The sequence below is a fragment of the Trichoderma asperellum genome, chromosome 2, assembly GCF_020647865.1.
Source record: "Trichoderma asperellum chromosome 2, complete sequence".
Lineage (NCBI taxonomy): Eukaryota > Fungi > Ascomycota > Sordariomycetes > Hypocreales > Hypocreaceae > Trichoderma > Trichoderma asperellum.
This window is the reverse complement of record NC_089416.1, coordinates 4,411,204-4,426,949: the sequence shown is the minus strand read 5'-3', so window position 1 is coordinate 4,426,949 and position 15,746 is coordinate 4,411,204. Positions and strand designations below refer to the sequence as shown.

At 49.6% G+C, this 15,746-nt stretch overlaps 9 protein-coding genes across 9 annotated transcripts; 4 read left to right on the top strand and 5 right to left on the bottom strand.

Annotated features, from left to right (window-relative positions):
* Nucleotides 1-60: 60 nt before the first annotated feature.
* On the bottom strand, nt 61-3,050 carry TrAFT101_003761 (uncharacterized protein). Its single transcript, XM_024907320.2, has one exon. The coding sequence runs from the start codon at nt 2,756-2,758 to the stop codon at nt 683-685; it is 2,076 nt and encodes a 691-aa protein (XP_024766474.2). The 5' UTR covers nt 2,759-3,050; the 3' UTR covers nt 61-682.
* A 1,153-nt stretch (nt 3,051-4,203) lies between these two features.
* TrAFT101_003760 (uncharacterized protein) lies at nt 4,204-5,168 on the bottom strand (the record flags this gene model as incomplete). Its single annotated transcript, XM_024903109.2, has 4 exons — nt 4,204-4,419; nt 4,487-4,614; nt 4,689-4,799; nt 5,006-5,168. 4 exons carry the CDS (start codon nt 5,166-5,168, stop codon nt 4,204-4,206), a joined length of 618 nt encoding a protein of 205 aa, XP_024766475.1.
* Nucleotides 5,169-5,556: 388 nt separating this feature from the next.
* On the top strand, nt 5,557-5,859 carry TrAFT101_003759 (uncharacterized protein; the record flags this gene model as incomplete). Its single annotated transcript, XM_066126982.1, has 1 exon — nt 5,557-5,859. The coding sequence occupies one exon, from the start codon at nt 5,557-5,559 to the stop codon at nt 5,857-5,859; it is 303 nt and encodes a 100-aa protein (XP_065983090.1).
* A 3,327-nt stretch (nt 5,860-9,186) lies between these two features.
* On the bottom strand, nt 9,187-10,180 carry TrAFT101_003758 (uncharacterized protein). Its single transcript, XM_024904836.2, has 4 exons — nt 9,921-10,180; nt 9,733-9,823; nt 9,350-9,542; nt 9,187-9,281 (listed from the first exon to the last, which is right to left on the bottom strand). The coding sequence occupies exons 1-4, from the start codon at nt 9,958-9,960 to the stop codon at nt 9,249-9,251; spliced, it is 357 nt and encodes a 118-aa protein (XP_024766479.1). The 5' UTR covers nt 9,961-10,180; the 3' UTR covers nt 9,187-9,248.
* TrAFT101_003757 (uncharacterized protein) lies at nt 10,163-10,855 on the top strand. The gene is made up of 2 exons (XM_024909291.2): nt 10,163-10,278; nt 10,341-10,855. The coding sequence occupies exons 1-2, from the start codon at nt 10,245-10,247 to the stop codon at nt 10,541-10,543; spliced, it is 237 nt and encodes a 78-aa protein (XP_024766480.1). The 5' UTR covers nt 10,163-10,244; the 3' UTR covers nt 10,544-10,855.
* Nucleotides 10,790-11,468, bottom strand: TrAFT101_003756 (uncharacterized protein). Its single transcript, XM_024905778.2, has 3 exons — nt 11,376-11,468; nt 11,159-11,291; nt 10,790-11,088 (listed from the first exon to the last, which is right to left on the bottom strand). The coding sequence occupies exons 1-3, from the start codon at nt 11,376-11,378 to the stop codon at nt 10,898-10,900; spliced, it is 327 nt and encodes a 108-aa protein (XP_024766481.1). The 5' UTR covers nt 11,379-11,468; the 3' UTR covers nt 10,790-10,897.
* Nucleotides 11,469-11,672: 204 nt separating this feature from the next.
* On the top strand, nt 11,673-12,699 carry TrAFT101_003755 (uncharacterized protein). The gene is made up of 4 exons (XM_024898934.2): nt 11,673-12,032; nt 12,107-12,164; nt 12,224-12,287; nt 12,388-12,699. Exons 1-4 carry the CDS (start codon nt 11,754-11,756, stop codon nt 12,452-12,454), a joined length of 468 nt encoding a protein of 155 aa, XP_024766482.1. The 5' UTR covers nt 11,673-11,753; the 3' UTR covers nt 12,455-12,699.
* TrAFT101_003754 (uncharacterized protein) lies at nt 12,615-13,949 on the bottom strand. Its single transcript, XM_024909292.2, has 3 exons — nt 13,668-13,949; nt 13,530-13,613; nt 12,615-13,458 (listed from the first exon to the last, which is right to left on the bottom strand). The coding sequence occupies exons 1-3, from the start codon at nt 13,830-13,832 to the stop codon at nt 12,688-12,690; spliced, it is 1,020 nt and encodes a 339-aa protein (XP_024766483.1). The 5' UTR covers nt 13,833-13,949; the 3' UTR covers nt 12,615-12,687.
* A 159-nt stretch (nt 13,950-14,108) lies between these two features.
* TrAFT101_003753 (uncharacterized protein) lies at nt 14,109-15,724 on the top strand. Its single transcript, XM_024904837.2, has 3 exons — nt 14,109-14,762; nt 14,821-14,919; nt 14,972-15,724. The coding sequence occupies exons 1-3, from the start codon at nt 14,392-14,394 to the stop codon at nt 15,549-15,551; spliced, it is 1,050 nt and encodes a 349-aa protein (XP_024766484.1). The 5' UTR covers nt 14,109-14,391; the 3' UTR covers nt 15,552-15,724.
* The last annotated feature ends 22 nt before the right edge of the window (nt 15,725-15,746 follow it).

Below are 15,746 nucleotides of genomic sequence, written 5' to 3'. Positions count from 1 at the left end.
CAACCCTCGGGCAAATATATCCAAGCGGGCTGTCATGCAAAGTATTTGAAATAATTCTCTTACAGCCTCTGTCTCCGCTCACCTCCTCCCACTTTCTAACATGTAGACAATATTAAACAGCCGAATACTACCTCTCCCACTATTTATAGCACAACAACAGCTGCTAAATATGTATAGCCGAAGCATAGGATAAGAGACGCGCATCTCAACAGGATGAAGAAGATAACTTTTTTATTCATTTAATTCAAATCTTCCCTGCACCAACGCTACGTACGACTGCTGCAGCATGCATCATGCGATAAACTCAAAATCAAAATGCGCGAAAAATCGACTGTTCCTTTTTGCCAACTCCTCGCTAAAGAAAAAAAAAAAAAAAAAAACAAGACAAAGACTTATAAGTGATATAATGAAAACAGCATTAGCAGCATGCCAAAAAAAAAAAAAAAGGGAATGCCACTAACACCCCCAGGCCATATGCTCTTTGCGTAAATAAGCACGATGCAAGCCCCCTCCCTCCTCCTTTTTGTCCTAAATAGTAGGTGTGCCCTAGCCGTTCCTAAAATAGCAATTCATAGATAAAACTCTGAGATGTGCAAGAGATTCCAAATAAATAGACAAACGTTCCATCCATCACATGGAGCTTTGGGTATATCCGTTCTTTTATAATCGCTTATCGGGGCCCTTATTCAGAGTAGTCGCCCTCGCTATCAGTAGCGGTGCCCTCCTCAAGGTCCTCAAGGGCATCTTCGTCCTCGTCATCTTCGAAATCGTCGCTGTCTTCATCGTCTTCCGCATTCAAACCCGGTATTGATTTCCAGTTCACGTAATCTTCAGCAAGCCACCGCTTGCTTACCGGCAGCTGGTATGGGTCAAATGGGAAATACGGGTCCAGCTGATGAAAGCTCTCTTCTTGGGTATCAAAACCAGAGTCTCGTAGGGCACCTCCAGTGGAGTAAGTTGATGACAAGAATTGTGTCAATCGAATGCGCTTGTTACTTTCGATTAATGGATACGCATACATGAAATTGAGTCGGTGTGCCAGCTTGGCAAATTCATCGACGATAACCGGTGCACAGACCTTCAATGGGTTGAGTTTGCCGAATATGTGCGTCGAAAGATCTTTCCTTGCCGTCCCAATCCACTCAAGGTCTTGGCCAATGTAGGATGCAGGGTCTTCAGGGTCGACGAACTCCGGGGCAGACACCACCAGGTCTTGCCAGCGGAAGCAGAAGATGTAGAGGGTAGCCTGTACAAGACTGTAGTAGGGGTGGAATCGCTTAAGATCTGGACCGCGGCACAGGGGCTCATATTTCCGGCGATACTGGTCCAGGTGATGGATCAAAAGCATAAAGATTGTGCGCACTAGGCTGCGCGGAACAAGGGCTCCCCGAGCAACAAAGCTTGCCAGATAGGCGGCGGCCGCCTGCTTCAGAATGTTTGGTGTGTTGCTCTGGAAGGCGCTGGCGATGAGCTGACCGCAAAAGGCGTCTGTCAGCCGCTCGTGCTGCTGCGCAAAGTGAAAGATGAGAAATTGTGTGTGCCGTGATTTGTATGTCGGTAATACCATCTGATCAAACTCGCGTAGGATCGTCGTGAACATGTCAAATGCTTTATCTGACCCGGGGTTTGTAAAGTGTGGCGTGTAGACGCCGAAAAGGGTATCGAGCATCGAGTCCATCTTCTCCACGCTGTCTTTGAGTGTCTTGATCCGAACGGCCTCTTGATCATAATCCAAGTCGTCGCTGTCAACGGATTCGGTATCACTATCATCATCCGCCTCGTCCTCCCAGCCTCCCGCATCTTCTTGAGCGTTCTCGCGCAGTGCGTACATGACGGCGGCTGTGATGTCATCATCCGTGTCTTCTAAATCCAGCTGCATTTGTGAATCTATTTTGACAACGCGATCGAGTATCATATCGAAAACATCTTCCGCCAGATCAGGCACGTACTCCTTGACTTGGAGGAGGTTGTGGATGTAGGCCATGTGGACTCTCATCGAATCGTCTAGGAACGGAAACTTGGTTCTAAGCAAGTTTTCTAAAACTGAGATGGCGGATGGAAACATCTTCAGAAGGTACTGTAGGGTCGAATGCAGCCTCTCACGCATCGTGGCACGCGAGACCTCGGGGAAATCAGGGACTCGCCACGCGGAGGGACGCGTGTCGTGAAATTTGCCCACAATCATGTTTAAAACTTGGTTGAGATAGGAGCCTTGCGCACTGACTAGGGCGGCGAGAAAATGTGTAAATACTTTGACAAAGGCAGCATCTCGCCCCAGCCACGAGCAGTTGAGGATCGCCTTCACCAGACCATTGCAGTCCTTGCTCTTCAGAATAGGAATACAACCGGTCAACGCCATGAGGTAAACCTGAAGTTCGTGGGGCTTCAGCGTATCCTCTTCTTCTCCGACAATAGGCGGTAGATACCTCTTTTTGTCGTTGGCAAACATCTCCTTCAACCCGTCGTACTGGCCGTCATCTCCTCGCAGATGGGCCTCCAGTGCCATCCGCACTTCTAATTTAACTTCGTCCATGGTCCGCCGGCCGACTTCGTACGTCACATTCTTTATATCGTCGAAGAAGACCTTGCGCCGTTTGTTGGACGTGTCTTGAGCCTCGGGGCTCTCCTTGAGCAGGTCGTCGTGCTGGTCTTTCCTGCGGCCCAGAAGCGAAGAGGGCTTGAGTATAGATTTTACCGGGGGAGTATTCCTGGGCAGAGGGCCAGTGAGGCTTCGAGGGGCTGGAGTGAATGGTCGCATGAAGGCGATATCGAGGGTCGATGAATGATGATTAAGGATACAGCGAGACGCTGGCGAGAATGAAGGGCGGTTTGTCGTGACGTTCGTTACGGGGAATCTAGCAATGCAAGAAAAATGTGGAAAAAAACCATACCCAGCTACGGAGCTCTTAGGAATACGACAAATCTCGCGGACAAGCTGAAGCCCATGACTTGAGCTCCACGCTGTAAGGATACGGGATAATTGTAAAATGAAACGCAGGTGAATGAGTGATGCTGGAAGAGAACCCTAGACAGCCGTGGCAACGTCAATGCTGGGCGACATGGATTCTTTTTTTTCCTGCACATTAATGGGTAGCAGGGAAGATTTTCAATCAAGGTGGGGTCTCCGCACGTGCTTCGCAGCCAAGTCGGCTTAGGCAGCACTCTCGGCTGGTCCGTGCGGCGCTTCGGAGTCTGGAATTCTCTTTGCGCCACTACGGAGTACTTTGTACCGAGTATACATAAATCTGGACATTATTCGGAGATGTAGTACCTATTATGTGTATGAGGTATCGATCTATATTGTGCAGTGTCGTGCTACCCGGTGATTGTCCCAGCTCATCTCTGACTTGAGACCCTTCTTCTTCTCATCTTCTGTCATACAAACGGCTACGAATGAATCGAACCAACGCCACCGTAATGCAGTATTACTTGACTACACTACGTACGGCAGGCGAGTTACTAAAGACAGTGACTGCAGAAAGAGACAGGCATTTGACTTTATCAAAAGTGGCTGCATGAACTAGGTCAGTTCGCCAACAGCCTAAGCAGGGGCTGAATAAGTGTCACGTACGTCATCAATGAGCAATCGAATCACGAGCGTTGATGCGGAGAGGCCCTGTGCAAAATGGACATACTTGTAATGTAGTAGCAGACCATATCCGATGTTCCAACTCCATAAATACACAATCTGGACCACATGCATATCCGTTATCCTGCTTGGCAAGCCCTTAATTCCCTACTGCCGAAAAAAGACGTGTGCCGCATCTCAAGACCGCTCCTGAGTCGACAGGTGAAGCTCCGAGGGGAGAATCTAGTTGTCTGATCGCCCATCTGTAGCTGAAGCCCAAGGACTAAAAGAAAGAAAAGAAAGAAAAGAAAAGAAAAAAGTTGATTCCATACATTTTAACAAGAGAGTAGCGAATTGTATAGTTCATCTCCTCTCGTTATTGCCCAGTCCTTTGAGACTTCATATACGCCGATAATGTTGTAAACTCCAAGTCAGATAAGCCAAGTATTCGTAATGATACTTTTACATGTCGCGTTTTGAGATGAGAGCTATGGCCCCTGTAGTCATGCGAGATCCAGAAGTCACCTCGAAGACCAAGGCCTATATAATCTCTGACAATAGGAGGAGGAGCTCAACCAACTGCCGTCGGCTTAAGCTGTCAACTAGCCCAGTCTCAGCCCACCAGCAAAGGCATTCTAGTAGCCTTCGCCAGCACCTGCTCCATTATGACCGGCATGGGAAGCGTACATGTAGTTCGGGTCGGTAGCGCCTTCAGCGGGATTCGCTGCTTCGGGAGCGGCATACTCGGCACCGGCTGCGCCAGGCTCAGCTTTTTCGCCAGGGATCATGGGATTCCCCCAGTTATTGTTGTTGTTCTCCAAGACGCGCTCTCGGTTCGATTGATTTTGTTGCTAGATTCACATCGCTCTGTTAAAAAATGCTCTTCCAAGAAGAACTATGGTAGAATAAGGTGCTTACTTCGCGGTACTTTGACAGATACACTTTGAGAGCTTCAGCATAGTTTTCGAAACCTAGGGAAGTCATGGCGAATAGAATATCCTCTCCATTGACGGTTTTGCGCTTTTCCTGTTGGCATTTTTCGGATGCTGAGATAAGATATATTAGCATTTCCATGTAGAAACAAGTCCCTCGGGGAAAAGCCAAAGAGGTATAGACGTACCTTCGCTAGTGATGAAGGAGATAAACTCGCTAACACACTCCTGCATGCACTCCTTTGCCTCCTTTGCAATTTTGGCATTATCAGGAAGGGCATTCTTCATAATTCGGGCAACTGGCGCAAAATTGCGAATGTTAGCATCTAGCTCATCAGATTTGTCGGCCTTGAGCGCCCGCGATGCCTCCGACACGTTGGAGAAAGAAGAATGAGACATAGGAAGCTATGCAAGGCTGAGAGAAAAAAAACGGACAGATCGAAACGCATGAGGCGAGCAATCATGATTCGAGAATGGCGGTCCAGGGGGGACGATAAAGACATACCATTGGCTATAGGTAACCACCGGTCTTGCTCCTTAACACCTTCAAACTCGTAGCCAGCCCCTCCGGCTGAGTGGGGATCCTGGTTATCATTCATTTGCTCTTCGTCGGGTGACTGTGCACCTTGGTCGACATCCTTTGGAGGAGATTGAGGGGAGTCGGACATATTTGGCTACCTGCAGCGGCTGCTAGCGTCTTGTATAATCTTCGGGTTGGTACAGTTCGGGAGGTTTCGCGATGATGTGTCCCCCTGGCCACGTCGCAGAGGTAATGCTTGCCCGATACGTCGAGAGGGGCGTGTGCAGTGGAAGATGCGTCAATCGTCACAGCCCACAAGGGATCTAGGTCGCGGGAGGCTTGGGTCTGCCCTGGACTGAAGGATACTGGAGCTATGACGCTCGCTTGGCGTATGTATGTATGGGCTGGCAAGCCAGTTGGGAGAGAATATGCCTGGTTGGAGGGGAATTACCGGAGGGGGAGGGGTGGGAAACCAGGGCCCGCAATCGCAAAGAGGTTCCAGTCGATTGGGAGAGGGGGACAAAACAAAGGCAGATATGTCCCAGCAATGCTCTCACGAGGGCGTGAGTGGATCAAGCGCTGCTGCTCAGCGTGGGATTTCTCCTCTAGCTATCGCAACGCCCAAGGATCTCGATGGTCTCAAAGTCTCCGGCCCGGACGACAGACGCCGCGGCAGTGACGAGGTTTGGCGACTGGGGGAGTGCGCGTTGGACAGACGAGGTCTTCGCGCCTGCAAACGGCAACAGACTGACTGCGGTGGCGCGGCGAAGTTACACAATAGCGCAGGGTTCCGGGTCTGCCAACTGCGTCAGGACGAGATGCTCGCCGGGGGAGTCTAGGGAGCGTCTTACGGCTTGCTGGATGCGCACAGGAGGGTGTATTGAGCTGTTTGCTATGCGGCTGGCGTGGGTGCATTTGCATGTGGAGTGCAAAGAGGAAAAAGAAGGACGAGGCTAGTGGTCGACAGCAGCGCGATGTTGTCGGCCGAAATAACAGCGGGAACCTGGCAGAGAGGTAGTGTGGTACTTTGCGCAGCTAGCCCTGTACCAAGACGAGGTATTGGATGGGCGCTGCTGCAGTGACAGTCCCGTACGGGTTTATCGATAAATGAGGGGAACCAATCGCCCAAGGTACCGCCCCATACCCAACTGCACGCTGAGTGACCACCTGCGTTGAGAGGACAGCACTGCCCAAAGCCAAGCTACCTCAAGCTCTTCGATCTGTGCTAGCAGGGCATGTATCCAGAAGCTGAGCTAGGCGTACTCGGCTACTTGACGGCGCGGTACTGTTTATTACGGGCTGTTGTGGGAAGCTTCAGCTGCAAAGAGAGGCTTTGCGCCCATCAGGCGCAAAGTAAACATCTGATATCACGGAGTGCCTCTGGATTGATAGCTGCATTTCTTTCTATTCTCTTCTTCGAGAAAAGCGTAGAGATGCGCAGGTATCTTGTCTACACGCGGCAATATGGGCCTTCGGTAAACAGGATTCCTGCTAACTCATCAGTAAACAGTGTTTGCATGGTGCTTGACGCCAGAATCTCACTCGAGAATACAGGCCCACCACACATATACGAGTCGCATGCGCAAATCACCAGACCACAGACACGCCTATTCCAAGTAGCTTGACATAATCCTAGTTTAGGGCACCTCATGCGAGCTCTACTCGCGGCCAACAGCAGCCCAGGACTAAGGATCCTCGTCCAAGTCGTCGAAAGAGGGTTGCACCAAGTCGTCAGAGGCGGTGTGTTGAGCAGCTATCCGCGGTATCATTAGCCTGCAACTCCTTCGGATGGCTGAGTTACCTCCATCGGGAGAAAACTAGATCAATGGATATCAACAAACACATAGGAAGTCAGAAATAAAACTCCCGCTACCCCTGCCCTGCTACAAGCAAGAAGAAAAGCGGTGCTCCTTGTATGTACCAACGACCCCGGCCTGCAATATTCCACGATGCGACCAGCCTCGCGGCTGTGACGTCGCCGCCGCCGCAAAAAAGGACTGCAAGCCAGCCCACGACGACGGCGCTGAGATGGTGGGCTCCTGCGGATGCTCATTTGACAATGGCTCGCAGGGCATGGCCAGCGCCCGCTAAAGCAAGCCTCTCCCTCAGGAACCCGGTGGCTGAGTATTGGGCCCCCAACAACACGAGTTGTCAAGTCATTGGGCCGCATTTCAATGTCTACCCAGTGGTTGGCTGATGACCGACCCGGAACACCGCGAACCACGACCCGGCTCTCGATAGCTACTCGAGCATTGGGCAGCTGTTTGGGCCAATGGTGACGCTTCCGGCTCCAAACAGCCAGCCTGTTGGTCCATTATGAACCAGGTACAGATCCGCCAGAGGCGGCTCCATGCATTCTGTGGTAACCTCTGAAAAGACGCCATTCCGCTCGTTTGAAGCAGCTCGAAACGATACCCCTAGGTCGCTCACTGTGCCTTGCCATATCGCAGCTTACTCTATCAAAGACAGATGCGTCCACTGATTGGGCAGCAAGGAAAAAAGCCTTCGCCCTTCGTACTGCCCATGTCCCTGCGCATGGCTGATGGCTAGCCGGCTTGCTTGCTTGATGGATGGATGGCTGATGAGTTGGCTTGAAGCCCAGCAGCACTGGCTTGGGCACAAAGCAGAAGACATGCGTGTAAATAGTATGTGTTCCATCGATGCACACAATAATCGCCTCGACGTAATATATTACTGCTAGCACCTGAAATTATTCGGGGTTGGATGCCGCAGTCAAACTAAGCCTAATCGATAGTTTCCTGCGTCTGCACTCTTATCCTCCATCGGCTGGATCTTTTTTTTTTTTTTTTTTTGTATATTTATGTGTCTATTAAAAGAAAGAGAGAGTGAGAGTCGCGCATCTAGTTGCATGGCAGATGTGGGCAATGCCTAATGGCAGCAAGTACACAGTAGGTGCAGTGTTGTCGGTGGAGGTGGTAGCACCAAGATGGGCGGTAATACTCACACGAGGTAAGCCGTTACTTGAAGCATCCACAGTTACAGTTCGCAGAAATCGCCTCATGTCAGTATCCGCTACTAGCTATTAGCAGCCCTCAATGGTCACCCAAGGCACATTCAAGTTGGTTAGCCCCCATCGATGCATACACCTAGTACCTAGCGGCCTTTTTCTCTGTCTTTCATTTGCACGAAGGCTTCTCTGTCCAACTCCGGCTAAGCGACGTAGCATTCTAGAAACCATTTCACGCTTCTTCCAAGGACGCAGCGTCGAACGAGGTGTCACAAGCAAACATACGAGCCGTTGAAGGAGGGGGAAAAGATGGACAGTGAAGTGAGTACCCCACTCCTGCATTCTTCAGCTGGGTTGACACTTTGTGGATGGGTCTCCATGTACTCCGTATATGTACGTCCTTTAAAAATTTCGTGTGTACGGAGTACGATTCTTAAGCATCGATATGAGGCGAGTGGAGGAGAGTGGCAGCACTCCATTGTCGGGATGCTCGTGAGAAAAAGGCTTTCGCCGTGGCCTGCCACTTGGCAACGAAATTTTCCATGCTGGGTACTACGGCTGCATTCAAGTGTGCGTTGGTGACAAAATGTCCAAAAGCAAAGGTGCATGAATAGGCGTATACTATTTTAGGTAGCCATGGGAATATAGCTTCGGTGACGGATATACCCGCTGGTGTGATATACATCGCGGCCAGCGTTGGCGTGGTGCTTCCGTTGGGAAGGATTGTTGGCAATGTAAAGTGATTTGTGCGCATCCGGGCCTCCTCAGGATTGCGAATCCATCAAATTACACATGCCGGCTGTATTATTAAAAGACACTCAGAATCGCGTCCACGATTCCTTGCATGCAGAAGCAATTAATCTTCATGTGCAGCAAAGTTGAGGCTGCATGTCGTTGGGCACTGAGGCGTCATCAGCACAGGGATGAATTCCGAGGGGCTGAACAGCCGGGCATTAAGAGGATCCTTTGAACGCCAAGAGTTGTTTTATGCATCGTCAAGGGGGCATGGCCACGTATGGCTGAATCATAATGCGTAATGAGATTGAATGGTGGAGCGAAAACCAAGATGTTGATGTCGTAAATCAGCAATGCATCGAAGACATCCGAAGTCGACCGTGGAGGATGGATTCTGCATTGGCGCTGGTAGATGGTTAGGCTCTTGCTTAGTAACTGCACGAGTGATAATCTGAAAACTGATATGGCTGTGGTTGCCTTGTCTTTCTTTGTTTTTTTATTAAATGCGATAAGCTGTTGTGTGTCTCACTGCTGCACTACCTGGACGTTATTCTTTTTCTGTTGACATGGCACATAAAGATTAGCTGGTTGCTGACACTCATGAAAAAGATACGGAATGAACAAACCTTCCATTTATCCAACTCATCCTGCTTGTTCTTGTACTGCTTTACTAAATCATCGAGGACTTTCTTCAGCCCCTCCTGATTTGTCTGGAGTGCCGGCACCACATCCTTCACTGTTCTCTCCACGAGCACACCATTGATCAAACGGAAACACTTTCGATCTTCCGCAAGCGGCTCTAAGGTTTCAAGAACCAACCTAAAAGGGTAACCGAGTCAGCGGTGTGATGGTGATAGGTAGAACTACAGCGAGACTTAATGATGGGGGCCATGGACAGGGAAGATGTAAGACATGGCTTGAAAGCGGGCAGGCCAAAGTCGATGCATGAAGCTCCAAAATAGGGGAGGGGAAGAACAGAAGAGAGAGCCAGTGAAAGAGGGAAACGAACTTGTGCTCTTCAGCTTCCTGCTCAATATCGCCGATTTTTGAAGCAATTTGCTGTAACGTATTTTTGAAATTGGAGTAAGTTGTTTGGAGATCTGGAATGCCGTTAGGACAATGAAAATGAGAGAGAGAGGCAGGCGAGGGGCTAGATGTAGGACGAGGGGGGAAAATCTCCATATGATGAGCACATACCCTGCTGCTTCTTAGCAGGAACCTGCTGTGATGATGACATGATTATCACTGTGGAAAAGAAAAAGATACAGCGGCCCGAAGAGAGAGGCCCGCTATCTCAGTGATGCGTGATGTCGAGGTTGAGTTTCTGTGGCTATCCCGCGCCACTGCAACCTCAGCACCGGTTGATTCCCGGCACTGGCATCGCTATTAGTGGGAAGCCCCAGCGAGACGAGCCGCCCAAGCTTTTCTCCAGATCAACATCCACCAACGAAATAATCGATTCGCTCCACTACAAAACGTACGTTAAAACGAAATCTGCGATTGCGCTACGATCAATTAAAAATGCATCCTCCTTTGCACACCCTAAACGCTCTTCGTAAGATCCATGCCGCTCGAAGAAATGATTTCTCCGCCTTTTCGTCTAACAATGGTATCCAGCTTGCGAAGAGATTATTGCCGCTCTTGAGGAATGCCACGCAAAGGGCTTCATGCACAAAGCCACTGGTGCTTGCAACGATGAGAAGAGACTGGTAGACAAGTGTCTGCGAGAGGCGCGGTCCGCAAAACAAGCCGAGAACAGGGCCGCCGCAAGAGCAAAGCGAGATAAGCTCAAGGAACAACAGCGAGAGTTGGGTATCTAAAAGATATATACACCACGGCGCTCTCCATCATATCGCTCTCTCAACTCAACCCTTGCTATAAAAGTCTTTATTCCTTGCTATACATATCAACTTTGCTTCTCTTTGCTTGTATTATATAGCCATATTATGTTACTCATGACCGGCGTTGGAAAACAAAAAAACGCAAACTAGTGGCAAGAAGAATAGCCATTGCATGTTATCAATATACATATACGATCTTTTTTTCACGAAGCATGAAAGAAACCACTTCAAATAATCTTGGCGCTAGTTTGGGAATGAACAAATTGCTGAGATTTATTAGCTACATTCTATCCCTATCCACTATTACACAGCTACGCCAGGGCTCTCCCAAAGTTAAGCCTGGCGCAGCGCATTGCCAAAGGTGTAGAGGCCAAAGAGTGATATAACGCTGAGCACAATAGGAACGGGCTTCCTGCCGCGGATTGCTCTAGGGATCGATGAAAATCCCAGGATGGCGGAGGCGAGAAAGCTAAGTTCTACGCCGTAACTGGCATTAGTGGCAGTGCGATATCCGCCGACGCCATCTGAGGAGACACGTAGCTGGGTCAGTACGTCCATGTTGTGATTCGAGCTGAGACTGGTAGAATAACATACACAAGATGCCAACCAGCGAGCCAGCGGCAATTGAGGGAACAGAGCCAGTTCTGGCAAAGCCAATGGCACCGCCGCCGAAGGTGACGGTTCCGAGAATAAAGGACGTAGTCGCCAGCGGGGAAGATGTAGCCGCCTAGTATAGTAGAGAGATGTCAGTGACTTTGCGCCCCGCTGAATCGACAGCTCTACGCCGGGCAATTGAGTCTCAATAGCTCACCATGATGAAGTCTGTTTTGCTGCGAAAAGTTGTGAATGATTTTTTCTCAGCCTCAAGCTTCGAGCTCGATTCAATCCTCAAAGACGGAACAGATGGAGTGTCTTTATATCCCGAGGGCGTCGGCGCTCGGAATCGAGTGAGGCCGCAAACGCATTGACGTGATTGACGAGAAGGCAGGTGGGGCCCCCAGGATTCCAGGATCCCGAGCCAATCACAGCCCGCCGACCTGTTTGGAGCTTTCGTGGCCGCAATTGTACCAAAGTACCCAACTGGCCAGACTAGGTGCTTGCAAGCAGTCGAATATCGATATCACCAAGACCTTCATTTCTCTCCAAGCAAACCCACCAGCCCTCTCCAAGCTGCCCCAGCCCGCCCGCCATGGCCCCCAAGAAGAACGCGGCTCAGCCGGCCCCTTCAGCTGCTGCGACCACCCAAATTGACACCACAACCGCGGGCTCTGTCCCTGCGGCTCAGCCTAAGCCAGCATCGACATCGGCGAAGAACACCCCGGCGAATTGGGACAAGGTGCTGCAGAACATCTACCAGTATTACATGAACGAAACCCCACAGCGAACGAAGCTCATCGACGTGTTCCTCGTTTTCATCGCCGTCGTGGGCGCACTGCAATTCCTCTACTGCATCTTGGCTGGCAATTACGTACGTAGCATAGCAGGAGAGCTAAGCGATGTGCTTTTTGGGAGGACTGACATGATGCTAATGCTTCGTCGCAGCCTTTCAATGCTTTCCTTTCGGGTTTCGGAGCTACTGTTGGACAATTTGTTTTGACAAGTACGTGTTCATACTCGCTTTCTACCGAGCCGTCGATAAAGAGGTCTAACAAGAGCCAGTCTCGCTACGTATACAAACAGCGGCCGCGAACAAGAGCGATTTCCCAGAGGTATCTCCTGAACGGTACGACTTATATATTCCAATTCAATCCACCAAGCAGAGCATATATGCGAAAATGTATATGTATGCGCGTCATGGTCGTTGTACTAACATGCGAGCGCAGAGCATTTGCCGACTACGTTGTCTGCAGCCTGATACTACATTTCTTCTGTGTCAACTTCATCAACTAAGCAGCGGTTAGAGTAGCGGTTGGAACAGAGCTGTCATGCAGAGAATGTGCGGTGGAATAGCGACTTCAATAAAGCACATGGCATGGGCCGTATAAAGCATGGTGATTTTCTCAATTATATCCTCGGGAGAGGTTGCCAAGAGGGAAAGAAGAAAAAGCAATCTGATCCTAGCCAAGCAAGTAGGGAATCTTTTTTTATTGACAGAAATATATCAAAACAAACTCGAATGCTCATTATGCTCCACCACTATCAGCTTCATCTCCCTTTGGCTCGGCCTTTGGTGGACCACCAGCTCCTTTAGGAGGTGGTGGTAAACCTGTACCTTTGCTCTTAGGCGCATTATCTAGCGCTATACTCTTCTGCTCTTCTTCCCTGAGGTAGTCATCCATAAAATTATTGTTAGCAACATGACGCTCCTTCTTCTTTCCACCTCGCGGCGTCCCACCCCGTGGAGGCGCACTCGTAGGCGCTGAATCAACTATCTGGGCGGGTACTAAAAAGTCGCCTCCTGTAGGCGGCGGCGGCGGAGTGCTAGCTTCTGTTGAGATGTATTCGTTTCCTCTCTTTTCGTTAAACTCGCCGTCAAACATCGTTTCGCCGGGGGCGTTGACGGGTTCACTCAATGGAGCTGGTAGGCGGTGCAGCGCGCCGTAGCCCAGAACACACCCCAGAGCTCCATCTCCACCCCAGCTTCGGCTAGGTTGTATCGTGACTTCGCGCGCGACGTTGTATTCGTTGTTGTAAACGTATAATCGGAGTGGCCGCCCGATGAAGTCTTCGACAAGCTCGCCAAGGGCACTTTCACCATGTAATGCGCCTTCGGGACTGCCGAGGATGTAATCGCTGTAAGGTAACAGTCCAGCAACATCGGCTGGTGAGTTAGCTGGCACATCAAGCACATGCCAAATGTTGGCTGCGAGCGAGATGGGCGCGAACTGAAGAGAGAGTCCTAGTGATGCGGTATCCACGGGCACGGGAATGTGCATTTCTCTTGTGCGTTGGCCCTATTTGAATAGCATCAGAGTTCGTCGCTCTCTTCTCTCTTAGCATTTAATCTTCAAAAAGTAATATTTACCTTTGCGCTCCATAGTCCAAAAGTCACAGTTCCGCCGGCGCAGTTTTGTACTTCCTGGGCGAACAAGCTTGGGTCGGGATTATCCTGCACCAATCAGCACCAGGTCGCCCACCAATCACAAAGGGCGTTGGTACGTACAATTGGCCTCCCGTTAATTCCAACGATATAATCAAACCAGGGCTCAATTGGTAGCTCAAGATTCGTGTTCCGCAGCACCTGAAAGCCAAACGAGTCGCGATCGTGCTGATGTTGCGGGGCATCGCCATCCAGGCGGGACATGAACCGGTTAAGTGCGTTAAACATGATCGCCGGAATGTCCCCCGCCGCTATGCGAAGCTAGAATGCAAGTATCACTGGTGGATGAAGCAGCGTAGCTGTGATGTGAGAGAGGAATAGCTGGGAATCCGATGCTGTGAGTTTATTGAAAAAGAAGAGTGACGTCTAAGCTCACCAAGAATGAGCTTGCCGCAAGCTGTCCCTTGAGACGACAGCCTTGCATAAGTGCCAAGGCGCTAGTGGCTTAAAAAGCGGAATAGAGGTGGACCCGAGTGCACTAACATTCTTACCACATTCTCAGCCTTGTCTTGAAATTCACCTGTCGTCCTACATATTTCCATCGTCAACATCAAAAAAGCTATCTTATGCCTTCAGACTTGTCTAATTTTAATTCTTAGTCAATTAAATACTCAACAAGTGTCGAGATTCAGGACATAATAACCAGCTTCGGCGCACGCGCGACCTGCGAAGTTTTGTTCACGCGCCTTACTTCAGATTTCATCAGCTCTTACTATCTAATTCATTCTATTATTTCATTCATTTTCGACACGGATTGTGGATTTTAGATACATTCTTGGAACGCAAAATGACTTCAACTGAAATTGAACCGGTAAACTCCATAGAGCTACAACTTGCGCGAGATACCCTTGGTCCTTTCATCGATGCACCAACTGCACAGCTATTCTTGCCGCAGGCCAGTCAGATTCCCCAAGCTGCATGGGAGATCATCAGAAGAGTCCTCGAGAAGAATCCCCAGGCAAGGGAGGATGTGACCTGCCTGACAAAATTATTAGCAGAAGAGAGCCAAGCAGCACTGGACCTCAATATGGCTGGCCTGGGCGCCATCGATGCCGTGGAGCCTTCCGACTTCTCATTAAAGCCGACAGAAAGGCTTCCTCTGACAGATAAATGTCATCACTACACAGGCCAGCACGAAGTCCCCTGGGACCTCCAAAAGTTTGTTCTTTGTTACCAAAAAGCTTGCCTCTACTCAGGACGCTAATTCGTCTACTAGATACTTCAGTCAAAGATACTCCATCTTTTCATTTTATGATGGCGGAGTTTACATGACAGATGATGCATGGTTTGGCGTCACACCCGAGCCGGTAGCAAAGTGAGTGTCCAATGAGTTTTCTTCTCTCTTAGCCCTCGCTAAGTTTCTTCAGCCAAATTGCGTATGAATTATCTGAGGACCACTATGATCCAAAGAAAACCACCTTGATTGATGCCTTTGGTGGCGCTGGTGGCAATACAATTGCATTCGCTTTATCCGAGCGATGGGAACGAATAATTTCTATCGAGCGTGACCCTGCTACGCTTGCTTGCGCCCAGCATAACGCTGAGCTGTACGGCGTCGATCCAGGTGTAGTCACTTGGGTCCTTGGCGACAGCTTTGACTATGTTAATCAGCTTGTTAATTCACCAGAAAAGCTGCATCCAGACCTGAGGGTTGATTTGCAGTCCACTACGGTATTTGCCAGCCCCCCTTGGGGAGGGCCTGGATATAGAACCGATGAGATCTTTGATCTGAGTACAATGCAGCCATATAGCCTGAACCAGCTACACGAAGCCTACAAGAAAATGGATCACTTGCTGTTCCTTCCAAGGACAAGCGACATTCGCCAGATTGCGAAACTTGCACCAGAGGGGCAAAAGCTTGAGGTTATCCAATACTGCGTAGAGGGGGCCAGCAAGGCCATGGGCGTCTATATTCCGGGAGAACTTCCACCAACATCTGAGGAATAACTCGTCATCTTTTTCATCTACAACATGCATGCATGATTTTAAGCGTTTGCATCAGTGTATAAGCAAAGAAACTTTTATCTATACCCGAGCATCTATGTATATTTTACATTCAACAACATTTATTTCAATCTACTTTGCGGTTGAAAAATATTTGTGAAGTTCATTCTAGAGTGACACTCGTGGCAAATGCTGTTT